The 15,788-nt window shown below is 42.0% G+C and overlaps 1 protein-coding gene across 3 annotated transcripts in view; it reads left to right on the top strand.

Annotated features, from left to right (window-relative positions):
- Positions 1 to 15,788, top strand: part of PIK3AP1 (phosphoinositide-3-kinase adaptor protein 1) — a 1,689,354-nt gene that overhangs the window by 585,292 nt on the left and 1,088,274 nt on the right. For all 3 annotated transcript variants that reach the window (XM_086922323.1, XM_086922324.1, XM_086922325.1), the window contains one exon: positions 6,483 to 6,625. In XM_086922323.1, the coding sequence (XP_086778449.1) occupies positions 6,483 to 6,625 (143 nt within the window). The remainder of the gene's footprint in view (positions 1 to 6,482; positions 6,626 to 15,788) is intronic.

The raw sequence follows: 15,788 nt of genomic DNA, 5'->3' as shown, positions 1-15,788 counted from the left end.
ACAACACTGGCTTCTAGTACAGAAACATGCTCATTTCAGACTCTTCACACACACATTCAAGGCACTCCACAACTCAGGCCCCACTTACCTGAACATTCCACCAACCATCTAGACACCTCTGCTCTGCAGGACTCCTACTAGTCGACATGCTACCTGAACATAGAACCAGATCAGGATGATGGAATTGCTCCTAAAGCGTGGAACAAGCTCCCTCTTCACATGAAAACCTCCGCCTCTCTTATTGAATTCTGCAAGAAGCTGAAGACCTGGCTTTTCGTTTGAACAACCTACCTTAAGTAGCGCGAGGCACACACACCTGCTTAGCACCAGGATATCCTTGCGGTTAAAGTACATTTTACAAAACACATATGATAACATAACAGGAAACATGAGCCATTTAATCTGTGTCAAAGGGAAGAACCTTCCCAATTTTGGAGTACATGAAAGGCCCAAGATTCAACTTGACTTACACAGGGCTACAAGGAACTTCTTAATAAATAAAAAGTTGTTCTTTGTGAATATTAGACTTGCAAGTTTTCTCATTCACTTGGCACTTTTATAATCGGATTGATCTGTGAAACTAATCACAACCTTTCATGCACACCTTTCATTCTTTAGTAATATAACAGTAAGATAAATCTAAGAGTGGCCAGGTGTTTTTGTTGTTTTTCATGATTGTAGGGATTCCCGTCCTAGAGTAGGCTCTACAGATATTATGCTATTACCATCTTTAAATATTTAATTGCTTGAATGAGGATAAACAACATCTAATACTATTTGAATCAATGCTAGTTGTAATTCTGCCTGAAGCTCTACATTTAGGGCTGTATAGTTATGTTGTATGACCAGTACTGCATCTTCAGTGGCTGGAATCACTAACGTAATGTTGATTATGCAACATCAGTTGTTCCCCTTCCCTACTGGACTTGTGTGAATGATGTGACTGCAGGTGATTAAAAAAAAAAAACAGTACAAGTAGAATTCACACTAATTCTAACATACTGTGATGGCTGCCGTTGAGAAAGCAAGTTCATCTGGTTAGGTCCCTGTGGCCCTCAACAGACTTTCCCAAGCCAAAATGGCCACATCCCATGCAAGCAGCACAGATTTGAGAAGATTGCTGCCCCATTCATTCGCCCTGAAATCAATCAATCAAAAAATTAATCCATGGTTTATGGTCTCAAGGCGCTGGGGGGCGAGGGGGGGGGGGGGGGAGGCTTGCAGCTCCGGATTAGTCGAAAAGCCAGGTTGTGATTCTCCTCCTGAAGGTGTGCAGAGTGGGGAAGCGTCGGAGGTTGACTGGGAGCTCGTTCCAGGTCTTTGCTGTGATGTAGGAGAAGGCTCTTCCACCTTTTTTGATTCTGCAGATGCATGGGTCTCTGCCAGGGCGAGGGCAGCGGAGTGGAGGTTCCTTTTGGGTACGTGGAAGGAGACTCTTTCATTGAGGTATTTGGGTCCAATGTTGTGGAGGGCTTTGTAGGCCTGGGTGAGTAGCTTGAAGGTTACCCTCTTCTTGATGGGTAGCCAGTGGAGGTCTTGTAGGTGTGCGGTCATGTGTTTGTGTCGAGGGGTTCCAAGGGCAAGTCTGGCTGCTGTGTTCTGAATGGTTTGGAGCTTGTGTAGCAGGTTTTTTTTATTCCAGTGTAGAGTAAGCATGGGCGAATTTTGCCAATTCGCGATCCGCGAATTTGCGGATTTGCGAATTCGCGATCTGCAAAATTCACGAATTTGTGCAAATTTGCGGATTTTTGTTTTTTTGCGTGTTCGCTGGGTTTTTTGCGTGTTCGCGGGGTTTTTTGCGTGTTCGCGGGGATTTTTGCGTCTTCGCGAGCCGCTTGCATAGCGAAGTTACCCATGCAGTCGTTTATGGGAGAGGGAGAGAGAGATAGATAGATAGATAGATAGAAAGAGAGAGAATGAGAGGGAAAGAGAGAGGGAGAGAGAGAACGAGAGAAAGAAAGAGAGGCCGGATCTCTGAAGGGCCAGATTCCTGAGTTGCCCCTACAGAACATACAGCTTTTTATTTTTAGCAAAATGCATATGAAAATTGTACTGTAAAGGTCTCTTTCAGTTTAACCCCTCCTGACAACTCAAAATGGGTGTATTTGCCATCCTCTCCCTTCTTCCTGTTTTTTATATCTGTAAGTACTTCCTGATGAGGTTTAATTCCTTGGACAGGTGCCTCATTGCCTACTTGTAACTATTCTCTGACCCTGCTTCAAGGGTCAGAGCAGGGTCAGAGAATAGTTGCAAGTAGGCAATGAGGCGCCAGGAAGCAATTAGCAGCAGGTGTCCAAGTTGAAGTTAATTTGTTTGTAACCCTTTTGTAAAAGGTTACAAAGAAATTAGGTTCAACTTTTGCACCTGCTGCTGTAACCCTTGCTTGGCTGAAAATTCAACCCCGCTGATTCGCGGATTTTACCGCGATTTCGCGAGATTCGCGGATCGCGAAATCGCGAAAAATCAGCAAATTCGCCCGCGAAACGGATTTTACGCCCACCCTTAGTGTAGAGGTTGTTGCCATAGTCCAGTCTGCTAGTTATGAGTGAATGGGTGACGGTCTTTCTGCATTCATGGAGGATCCCTAAAGGTCTTGCGGAGGGTGCAGAGCAAGTTGAAGCAGGTCGAGGCGACGGGTTTGATCTGGCGGGTCATGGTGAGGGAGGAGTCTAGAATGATGCATAGGTTCCGGACGTGGTCCCTCGAGATGCGGGGGTTCTGAGGGCAGGGGGCCACCCGGAGCTGTCCCACGCCGTGGGGGAGGGTCCAAAGGCAAGGACCTCTGTCTTCTCCATGTTCAGATTTAGGCAGCTGTCGCTCATCCAGGCTGCAACGTCTTTCATTCCTTCTTGGAAGCTGAGTCTGGTGTCTTCGGGGTTCTGCGTGAGAGAGGATTAGCTGGGTGTCGTCGTATACTATATAGAGTCCATGCTGCCTGACGATGGCGGTGAGGGGGACCATGTAGATGTTAAAAAGCGTGGAGCTGAGCGTGGATCCTTTGGGTACGCCACAGTTGATCGCTGTAGGTTCTGAGAGGAAGGGAGGGAGTCTGACCCTTTGGGTTCTGCCGGAGAGAAAGAAGCAGATCCAGTCGAGGGCGGTTCCTCGTATGCCAGCGTCATGGAGTCTGGCTGCAAGGGTGCGGCGAGAGACGGTGTCTAAGGCGGCGGAGAGGTCTAGTAGGATGAGGGCCGCAGTGTGGCCCTGGTCAAGGAGCATGCAGATTTCATCAGTGGCAGTGCGGAGGGCAGTCTTGGTGCTGTGGTTGCTGTGAAAACTGGACTGGGAGGATTCCAGGATGGCATTCTCTTCGAAGAAGGTGGTCAGCTGGGTGTTTTTGAATCTCTCTGTGACTTTGACTGCGAAGGGAAAGACAGAGATGGGCCGGTAGTTTCTCAGGTCCCTCAGGTGGGCCAAGGGTTTCTTGGGGAGGGTCCTGACTTCTGCCTGCTTCCACTCATCGGGGAAGATGCTGGATTCAAGGGAGGCGTTGATGGTCCGGCCAAGTTCCGGAGCTATGGCGGCAGTGGCTCTGTGGTTGATGTGGGGTGGGCAAGGTCCTTGGGAGCCCCTGAGTGGGTGTTCTTCATAGTATTGGTGATGTCTTCAGTGGTAGCAGGTTTCCAGGTGGTGATGGTCGGCCTGTTGTTGGTGGTGGAGAGGGGGGTGGTGTCCAGAGTCTGTTTGCTGAAGTTGTCGTAGAGGGCCTTAATCTTCAGGTGGAAGTAGGAGCCGAGCTTGTTGCAGAGGTCCTGGGATGGAGTGACGTCCATGCCTTCATTGTGGGGTTTGGTGAATTGCTGTATCATGTTGAAGAGTTCTTTTGCGTTTCTTGCATTGGAGGTGATTTTGTTCTAGATAAAGGTCCTCTTGGTGGCAATTATGTGCTGGTGGTATTCGTTCATGGTGTTCCTGTAGTTGTTCAGGTCTTCAGTGGTTTTATTCTTCTCGAGGCGTCTTCAGGAGCACCTGGCTTCTTGGAGGTCAGTGGTGAACCAGGCGGCGTTGAGACCTTTAGGCGATTCGCAAATTGCTAGTTACTATTGGGTAATGTTTAGGAATCGCAAAATGAAATGTGATTCCTACATGCTAAGGAATTGGAATTCCTAAATTGAGATTCCTTAAAAATCGCTATGTTGATGCATGTGCCCCTTAGAGTCTGACTAGACTATGGCAATATGCTCTTGACTCTGAGTAATTATTAGTTAAATTGTAGACCTTGATTGTGATCTTTGCACCAGAAAGTTGACTTAACATAGTTTAGTTTATCCCAATTTTAAAGCCTAACAGGTTTGCGATATTTTATTACTCTATAATACTTGGCAGAAGCTGGAGCGACTCCCCTCAACATGGATCTGTTATAAGCAAAGGGTTGGTAATTCTACTTGAGAGACAACATCATTGTTATGAAAGATCGGGTATTTGCTAAGGTGCATACCTATCAATTTTTACTTTTTATTGGGATCTTAGGTAGGTATGTATTTAAGGCCTTCCCCATATCCCAGAGGATTGCTCCCATTTTGATTTCCATATATACCTTGTTGATGGTGACCTCTTGACTATGTACTCAGTAGGTGGAAGAAGGAGACTTTAAAGGAGTGAGTGCATGCTTCTTCACAACTTCTGACAGACATGTGGTATTTCCGATAAGAATCTTTACATATCTTCACCCTTTATACCTGCAACGAGACCATGAAGCTCCTTTTTTGTGGTATTGCTCTTGATACTTTGTTTTCCACTTGATTTGGCCTGAAAATGTTTGCCTAATGAATTTCCAGTTCACCTAATAAATCACCAAGAGCTATTATAAACTCCAAATGTAACACAACAAGGAGGATACTCTTGCACTGAGCGTTGTTTGTTTACTGTATGTGTTTGTTTCATGCGAGTTGTTCCAGGCAGCCATGGTCTTCAATATGACTACTTACACTGGATATGTCCTGATTCCCATAGTTTTTCATAGCTTTTCAAAATCTTTCTGGTGAACCATATATACACGCTGATATGGGTTAGGTTGAGTGTGCTCAATAGGCAGATATTCACAGGTGGTAAACATCAGCAACTGAGCGTTGTTTGTTTACTGTATGTGTTTGTTTCATGCGAGTTGTTCCAGGCAGCCATGGTCTTCAATATGACTACTTACACTGGATATGTCCTGATTCCCATAGTTTTTCATAGCTTTTCAAAATCTTTCTGGTGAACCATATATACACGCTGATATGGGTTAGGTTGAGTGTGCTCAATAGGCAGATATTCACAGGTGGTAAACATCAGCATAATCTATGTGCCTAAGTGGGAGAAAGCTAACACCATGTTTTCAGCAGCCCTGACCTCTGTCCTCACCAGCAATCACCAGAAATTGAAAGCTGCTGCTAATAGCCTTCCATTGGTTGTCTGAGCAGCGTTTGATCTACCCCATACAAATATCTCTTTGTGCTGTGCATGTGTATTGTATTATGACACTTATATAGAACTTTCTACTAATATATTGTGGGACGCCAAAGCACATTATCTTAGATGCAGTACAGTACATTGTAAGTGTGTGCGTGCTTTCATGGATATTGTATTGTGAAATATGCCTGCTGTGAACACCTGCAATCACACTTGCGACTTGCAGGATAGACGTAGACCCATTTTGTTTAAAAAGTCATAAGGATGATTTGTGGGATTCCTGGTATACTGCACCGCTCCAATGTTTGAAAATTGCATCATGTCTCAGTAAAGTGAGCACCAAATACAATTGAGCATACTGTGTGTGTGTGTGTGCTCACGAACGCCCTACATACATCTCCCTCCTTGATTAATAAAGAGCAGAACAGTTTAATAAAGTGCATGCACTGCACCCCCTCTACCCAGAAGAGAAATGCCCTCCCAATTGCTTGCACGCTGTGCTCATGTGTATGGGCTGGGAACCTGGTGCTTTGTAGGCAGTTTCCTCTGCAAAATCCTACTGGTAAATGTATAATTTTGCCTGCACCTCAAATGGTAGGACTGGCAAGTAATACAGAGAGAGCTACTGAGATTCTAGAAGTAAGTAGTTTCTTACCTTGGTATTGAACTGTTTTGCTGCAGAGTCCCTAGGGATGTCTTATTGGGGAAATGTAACTTGCGAACTGAGGAGCATCGGAACTCTAAGTCATGCACTCACATACTATCTTATGTCTTCTTTTAAAATCCCTTGACCCCTGAGTCTTCTGTCATGTCATCATCTTGATGATGTATTGTTGGGAAAAGAGAAATTGCTTCCTTTCTTTATAACATTGGCTTTTGCATGTTTTTTTCATACCCTCAAGACCAGAGTCTCATGCTTTAATTTTACATGTACCCCTGCAAATGCTCATAATGTGCAAAGTTTACTTGCAACAGTATGACTACTCTACCGGATTTGTTGACTTAGGCTAAGGAAATATTGGATGAAAAGAAATGGTGAATGATTTCATTTGTTACTATTCATTTTAATATGATTGTCTGTTTTTTAACAGATCTGCCGTCTGGACTTGTTACGCTGAAGGTTTACTGTGATGACTTAATGATATGTGCAGGACAAATCAGATACTACACTGACATGGAAGAAATTAGAAGCCTGTTGGAAAATGCAACAAATCCTGTTGAATTCATGTGTCAGGTACAATTTCTTTCATTCAAATGTATTTTTTAGTTATACTTTTATGCTGACTTTTTTTCAAGGAGATGATCTTGTTTTGATCTTTTTTGGTGTTTGATATTGGTTAAGGCATAGTCATTCTGTCAGTTTCCATCCTTTTATTCATCTTTATCTCATAGTTGGATTTTGGTTCCACTTCATTCAGCTATTTAAATTCTGCTCAATTATAAAACCCCTTAAACACTAGGGAATTTCACATGCATAATGCAACATACATTTTTCCTCATGTAATCTTGTTTCTTGCCTTTCACTATTGAAAGAATGCCATTGGACTATCTGTGAGCACCTCTGGTTGCTCTCTGCCACATCATCCTGACAGGCTTGCAGCTTCACAGTCTTTCTACTGCTGTAGTTGGTGTATGGCAACTTGATGTTCGATAGAAGAGCAGTGCAGGCTTCTAGGGCATTATGTGTGGAACGGTTTGACCTCTTCTGTCTCTATTGCAAAACGTGTTCATACTATATATGGATCTTAGGGCCATACGTATGAAATTTCGGATGTCTTATTTCTAAAGTGCAAATGCATAGAAATCCCTATTTGGGAATCGCAATAGAGGATTCCCAAAGATTTTGATTTGCAATTAGGAAATCAGAAATTTAGATATAACAAAATTGTGATTTCCTAGTAGATAATCGCGAAATGGAAAAAGTGGATCACTGACATAACATCAACACTCATAATATCGACCTACAAAAATATCGATAACATTAATGTCAATATTCTATAATTATTTTAAAAAATGCACAAATATGGACACAAAAATATCGTCAAACAATAACATTGATAAAAAAATATTGTTATAACTAATATTGTAAACATTTAATAAACCTACAAAATGACACAAATATCAATATCAAAAATATAGACCACACAATTATCGCCCCCAAAAAATGTTGAAACCTTAAAAATATTTCTAATAACACAATACATAACAAAAAATATATAAGCAATATCACAAACACACACAACATATTAAATAAATAGAATACAAATTAGATCAATTATAATAAAAAAATAACTAACATAATTAAATCCACCAAATGAATTACTCTTTGCAAACAGAATATATAAACTAAATAATTATTAATATACAATCAATACAATGTAAATTACACAATATATACTATTATACTTTTAAATAAAGTAAGAATAAATAAAAGTTTAACTAAACATTAATTAGCATTTGCCACATGAGGAATCAACTGGCAAAATAATTGAAAACATTAGTAACAACCAATGACAATACCTAGAACTTAAATAACCCAATAAGATTTGAAGAACAATTAAACAAACACTATATAAACTAAAGAAAATGTAACATTATTTAATTCACAACAACAAAACCAAGACTAAGGGGAATCTCTGCTGGATTGCTTCTGCAACATTTGACTTCCTTATTGAAAACTCTGATTTCAACTTCGCAAAGTAAGTAAAATATCAATTTAATGTTACAACTGTATAAAATATTCAGAAAGCACTTTTTACTATAACTAAATAATTAATGTATTGTTTTTTTAATGATATCTCCTCTACAGAAAGTCCAAAAGACACTCAACTAACTACAAAAATCATCAAAAAACCACCTTGCAAAAAAATGAAGTATAAATCACAATTTAACTAATATAACAACTAAAAATCCCAACCCAAAGCACTCACTAACCACACATACCCCAAAATACAGAAAATGCTGTTAAACAAATTATTTAAAATTAATATTTTTTTCTGCAGAAAATAAAAAGAAACACTTAAGGCAAGCACCAACAGAAACGTCTCAGAGTCAAAAAAAGTTAAACATATTAAAGCATGTAAGGATAATTTTGTGTATGGAAATCTGTATAACAATAAAAACAATTACAATACATTTAATATTTTTATATACATTTCTGATAGCATTTGCATCGTCAGAATGACTGAAGGTGCAAAATGTATTACTTCCCAGATAGGAAAACTTGTATTATGCTATATGGGATATGTCTACACCCAAGAAAAACAGACAGGTGACAGAATTATTTGGAAATGCAGCAAATATTATGCAAATGCATGTTATGGGAGGGCTACAACAAAGGAAACCACTGCACTAATTGTTAAGGAACATAAGCACCCCCTAACATAGCTGAAATAGAAGTGGGAGACGCTTTAGAGATTCTGAAAGAAGCTAGCACTAGCTCTCAAAAACCTACTACTGAAATACTAAAAGCCATACTCCCCCAAGTTCCAGAACATGCAACCGGCCAATTAACCCTCTGTCTCAACTTTAAAAATTCTAACAGCTAGCACAAAAAAATCAGCTACGACCACCTCACCTGTCCCCAAAAGTTTCAGTGAAATTCAAATACCACCTGAACTCAATGTAACTCATAATGAAGGATTATAATATTTGCAACTTCCACAAACGTACTTAGACTACAGAATTGTGAGACATTGATGATGAATGGAACATTTAAAATATTCCCAAGCCATTTTACCAATCGTACACAATCCATGGACTGTATCACTATACCAACATCCCCTTTATATATATGACCTGTTACCAAACAAGCAAACCACTACCTATGCAGAACTCTTAACAAAAGTAAAGCAAGAAACTAATAATTACTATCCTCAAAAAATTATCGTAGACTTTGAACAGTCAATGATACAAGCCAGTCTGAAAAACTACCCTCACACAGCAATACAAGGTTGCTATTACAACTTTAATGAATGCATATGGAGACACCTTCAAAAATCTAATCATAGTTTAGAATATGCAACTAATAGCAATTTGGATTATGAAAGTAAAAAGGTAATTGCACTAGCATACGTCCCAATAACTGATGTAGCAGAACACTATAATTTATTAATAGAAAGCCCCTACTACCAAATAAATCAACATAAACTAAGTCCCCTACTCGACTATTTCAAGGATACCTGGGTGGGAAGGCTACACAGATCTGGACACAGAAGACAGCCTAAATACCACATACCATGGTGGAATGTATATAACAGTACCCTAAACAAAGGAGCAAAAACTATTAACACTGTGGAAGGATGGCATAATACTTCCCAAGCCACAAACGGCAGAACCCAACCAACGCTACATAAATTATTACAATCAATACAAAAAGAACAAAGCTACCAACAACCTAGACTTGAACAGTCTGCAACACAGCTCGGTCCAAAACTAACTAAACAAACTAAAACAATGTTCGAGCACTTACAATACAAAGTTAGGGGCCTATTATGATCTCAGGCGGATTGATCTGGCCACCAAATGTCCCTGTGTCACCCCCACCATATTAGTATGGCAAGGGGCACCGCAGCAGACAGAAAGACCGGTCGGATTTCCGGCTGGGCTGAAAAGTCAGACAGTATGGTAGCAGTGCCTTATTATCATGTGCCTGTCACATTGTGCATGCCAATGCACAAGATGCATATTTCACATTGCGGCGGGTGCTGCTTACAGCACCGCCTGCCGCAATGTTAAATATGCGGGATGCGACCGCCAGGGTGGTGATCGCATCCTAATGGGCCTGGCGGGACTGCCGCACCTCTGGCGGTTGGTCCCGTTTACCATTAATGTGGCCGGCCGACAAAGTCTGATCGCCATCATAAAGGGACCCTAAGACTCTATCCAAATTCTAAAGGGCTAGAATATTTAGAAACAATAGTTAAATCCCTACTTTAAAACATAAATACATAAACATAGAAAAATCTTAATTGTAAACTGAGTTCTTAACTAAACATTTCTTTTCAAACAACTAAAATATAAATATGTCAATTAATTTAAACTTAAAAAAATTGAAATAATACATTTATTTTATATAGTAGAAAATATCAATAACAATTACAAAAATTACATTTCCCTCCGATTGTTATTAATTTAAAGTAACTTAAATTTTTGTAGCTGAAGAATGTAATCCAAACTGCCATAAATAAATCCAAACTTAAAAAAGTCCCAATACTTAGTCCCCCAAAAAATGAAAAATATAACTGTATAAAATATAATCCGCTGGCAATATAGCCATAGGTTTGAATCCATAAAAACCCTAAAAATGTAATGCAAAAGAGAAAGGCTCCAGGAATACCCAAAAATAAAGGAACTGTAAAATAATTATTAGTTTACTAGAAACTAATGCACAGTTCCTTAAAAAAGAAGCATACTTCTCCAAACGGCAACTTCCAAATGTCAAAAACCTGTGGAAAAGCCAGCACAATCCCTCCCGCACAAATTTACAGTAAAATCATTGATAAACACACATAAACATACTAATAACACCATACTCTAAACATAATTAAGCATATATAGCAAACCCTAACCCAAACCTATCAATGCACTAACAGCATTTCGCATATGCAAAACTACAAACTAAACCTCACAAAAGACACAAAATCCAATCATTACATACATTATAGACTATCAAGCTACTTTCACCCAACTCCTAATTTAAGCCTAAAATCAATTAAATTAAACTTACCTTAACTGATGCAATGCAGCTTCCAATCGCGAGCTTCTCCCTTCAGAAATGAACTAAAAGAACACAGATAGCCTACAAAATAGAACTTAGTTTAAAAAATGGCTGCCTAATTGAAATAAGAAAAATACTTTTCTACATGAAACTCCATGTACATTAGAAATGTAATTCAAAAAAAGTTTAGAAAATACTAATTAATATTACTAATGTACAAAATGTTTTTTCTTTTCTGTTTAAAATTGTTAAAGTATAAGAGTGAATATTAGAACACAAATAATATTTATTATACATTAAAAAAATTGTTAATTTACCAGTGTAAGAAAACAAATTCTACTGCTTGCTAAAAATGCGAAATACTGCATTAATGTTAAAAATAAATATTTTATAAAATGCTTTCTTACCCTTATAATATAATTTATATTTAAAATGTAAATAATATAATACAAAATATATTATTTATTATGAATTATGCAAATAATATAAAAACCACAATGAAAAAATTGTAACAAAATGTATGTTATTAAAAAGGCACACTATATAAATATGTATTGCATATTTACAATATAAATAAATATTCTATAACTGCTACCAAAGAAAAGAAATATGTATTAAAAAAATTTATAGGGGCGTGGTCTCGCTACGCATGCACGCCAAGGGGGCTCCGGCCAGCCACTGCTTCTTTGGCCTGAATCACGGCACTGAGGCAGTACCCGCAGCTTTGCCCGGCCTAACTGGATATCGGAGGGGTCCAGGAATCTTCCCGCCGTGCAGCTCGGCGCTGCAGAGGCCGGTGACCGCAATCTTGGCAGTGGGGCCTGGGACTGGTGCTCACGGCTGTCATCTTGGTCGCCCTGAGCCCCGGAGAACGGGTCGCGGATGAGGGCGTTCTTCCTGAGATGGCCAGCGGCACCCGAGACATCCCGCTACGTTACCTAGGGCGGAGGTGTGCATTCAGGTGGAGGAGCGGTGACTCGCGACTGGCGCCCCGGTACACGAGGGGTGCATTGCGCTACAGCGTGAACACCCATCAGCGCCATCATGTGGATCTTCACGACGGGAGCACGTCCATGCTGCGACTTTCCCTGTGGGTCTTTCCACATGTTATCAGGGCTTTGAAGGGCCCATGCCATCAAGACAGCAGGTACCTGGGTGGTACAATGAAATTGGAGGCTCTACACAGCCTGACACTTCCCTGGGGATCACAGCTCTTCACTTTTGGGAGTGCCTTCTTGGAATGGACCCTGGCCTTGCCTCACCAGCAAACTGACCCTTTCTCCTCCGCGGTGCGTTGAGAAAGTGCCTCACAGGGTGAGACCGGCGCTTACTGCTCTCAGATCCTGCCAGGCTGCGATATCCCTGTATAGTGCCATATTGCCAGCGGAACGCAAGTACTCTAGGCACTACCAGGACTTCATTGGTGGTGCTGGCTTTTTGGAGTGCGTTGGGGCTGCCCTGCTGACTGGGGTGCTGGCTTGGAGTGGCAGTGGCACTTTTAAGGATCTTCTCTGCCGTGGTTCTCTGTCACAGTGCATGTTTGAAGTTCTGAGGGGAGCCCTTCTATCCTGTTCCACGCTTTGCTCCTGCTCCCATGGGAATTTCGAAAATAGAGGTTGATGGCAGCTCCAAAAAGTTTGAGATAAGTGACAGCTGCGGGAGACACTGTGGCTGTTGGAACCCTACGAGAAAGTAGCCTCTATGGGCGCCTGCCTATACATCTGTCTGGGGGGCTGTTGATGCAGTGGGGCGGAATAATCTTCCTTCTTCTTTTCCAGCCTTGCTCTTTGTTTGGAGGTGCTCCCTGATTGCCCCAGTGGTTTTTCTCACCTGTGTTACAAACACTTTTGGCTCTTTGCACAGGGGTGTGCTGGGCCCCTGTTCCGCTCTCAAGGCCTAGATCTTCACTGTGAGTGTCGTTGTCTGAAGCGTCATACCTCGCGCTAAAGCTGGGAAAGAATTTACAGCGACTCTCAAAGATAATCCTGTAACGTTGTTGTGGAATAAACCTGGTCCCGCAGCTTCCATGACTATGGCGTCTCCATCTCAAGGCTCTTGACTCGGACCCCCTCACCCAATCCTTCATGGCTAGTTTCCTGCAAGAGATCAAGTCAGCAATTGGATCCCTCAAATCTGAGGTCCAAACATGTATCAGGGAACTCCGAAAGGACGTGACAGAAATTGAGGAGAGTGTGGATGATCTTGAGAAGATGGTGGATACTCGCACTGAGGATCAGGAGCATTTCTGCAACGACTAGCCCTCCTCGAAGAACAACACATTGAGCTCCAAATAAAGCAAGAGGATTCGGAAAATAGAAGTAGACATAACAACCTGCACCTCCGAGGCGTACCTTAAGGGGCAGAGGGCTCGGACATTATGTCTTTTGTTGCGGAGCTCCTTCACGAGATCAGAGGGGATGATCGTGCTTCCACGCTGGCACTTCACAGGACAAACTGAGTAACGATACCCCCTGGATGGTCTGGACTAGTTCCTGACATTCTAACCAGGGTTAACTTTTTCACGGAGAAGGAAGCAATCTTGAAGGCAGCGCACAATAAATCTGAGCTATCCTATTAGGGATCCACTATCCAGCTCTTCCAAGACCTTGCATCCACTATGCTCCGGCGCCGGGAAACAACACATACAACGCAACTTTTCCAGCGCACTACCTTTACAACAAAACTTTTACAACGCAACATCCATTACAACGCATGCCATTACAACGCAACCATTACAACGAATGTCACTACAACGCATACCACTACAAAGCATGTCATTACAACGCAGTCATTACAACGCATACCATTGCAACGCATACCTACACTATCCAACACTTAACCTACTGTTGCACCCCCTGGAGTTAGAATAGTAATGTTTACCCCTACACTATCCAATACTTACCCTACTGTTGCACCCCCTGGAGTTAGAATAGTAATTTTTACCACTATCCAACACCTACCCTACTGTTGCACCCCCTGGAGTTAGAATAGTAATTTTTACCCCTACACTATCCAATACTTACCATACATGCAATGTAATGGTATGCGTTGTAATGGTATGCGTTGTAAATGTAGTATGCGTTGTAGTGGAATGCGTTGTAAAGGTAGTTTCAAAGAATTTGTTGTAATGGCATGCGTTGTATTGGAATGCGTTGTAATGGAGGTTGCGGTGTAAAAAATGCATTGTAAAGGTATGCGTTGTAAAAGTATGCGTTGTAACGACATACATCCTCCGGCGCCACATGGACTTTAAAACAGTTACTGACAAGCTCCGCAAACTGGATATTCAATACCAACGGGGACATCCTTTTGCTCTCATCTTCAACTGGGAGACCAAACGTCGAGTCCTATGCTCTCTCCAAGAAGCTACCCAGCTGCTCCACCTCCCGGCCTCCTCTCCACCAACTAGCCCTTCACAATTGCCACCCCTGGACAGGGAGTCCGCAAAGCAGCAGTGGGCTTGAGCGCTCAGACAGCGCCGACCACCTAAGCATGGGGAATGGTCCTCCTCCCAAGCCTAGCAGGACATTATCGATCATCTCCGTTCTATGGATGGTGAGAAGTCTCCCCCCCCCATTCCAAGCAAAGGAAGACTGAAGGATCTTATGCGCTAGAAGGTTTGAGTGATCTTTGTCCTTAGCGCTCCCCGCTGGGATAGCAATTGGTTCTCATACTCAGCAATTGTTTTCCTTTTCCCTCTTCTACAGTGTGGCAGCGGAGCTGGTGTCTCCCATCTGGCAGTTGTGATCTGTTTCACGAGACTCGCCCCACCTCCTATTCCTAAGAGAGTGACATATCTGCAATGGTTTATGCTTTTGAGCATGGCCTGTTCTTGGACTGGAATAGGACATGTTGGCCATGTTGGCCTTTATTGATTTTTGAATTTCTGCTCTATATTTCTTTTTCCTTCTTATTTCCTTTTCTTCCTCTTGGAGGGTGGGAGGGCTATTGCATTGGGACTATGCTGATTTCTCACTGTTGGCTACTGCACTGTATAATTAGACCCACCTCACCTATTGCTGAATGTTAGGGTGTATTCCTGTGTTGTCTTCTCTACCTGGTGTTTTGCTGAGGGAGGACAGGGAGCCTTGAGCCCTTCATTGGTATCTCAACACTCGATGGCAGATAGGTGTATTTGGTATTTGCTATGACCACCGTCCCTGTCCGAATATCCTTTCTTTTAATTTGAAAAGTCTCAATGCCCCTAACTAGCACCATCATCTCTGGGGCTACTTGTTGCAACAGAACACGGACATATCTTCCTGCAGGAGACACACCTCCTGAGGAAGGATACACACCACATGGCCCACCCTACAAACCCCCTTCAGTGTTGGGCATCTGCGCCTACGAAATTGGCTGGCGTGGCTATTCTCTGCAGGGCAGGCATTTGTCAGGGAGCTGCGTGAGTGATACAAGGCAAAGAGAGTAGATTTCTCAAACTAGTGGTCCGGGTTGGAATACAGACGCTTACTCTCTTTAACATTTATGCTCCAAAGCAAGCACAGGATCTTTTTGTCGGAGATCTCCCTTGGGAACAGTTAACGCAAAATGACCATCAGCTTATACTTGGGGCGATTTAAAACTGGTGTGGGATGCGGGCTGGATTGGAGTGCTAGTACTTTCAGGGGACTGGGGCCATGTCCGCTTCTTTAAAGAAAATATTTAGTGATCTGGGACT

Source organism: Lissotriton vulgaris, chromosome 5 (genome assembly GCF_964263255.1).
Source record: "Lissotriton vulgaris chromosome 5, aLisVul1.2, whole genome shotgun sequence".
Taxonomy (NCBI): domain Eukaryota; kingdom Metazoa; phylum Chordata; class Amphibia; order Caudata; family Salamandridae; genus Lissotriton; species Lissotriton vulgaris.
This window is presented reverse-complemented; position numbering and strand designations above follow the sequence as displayed.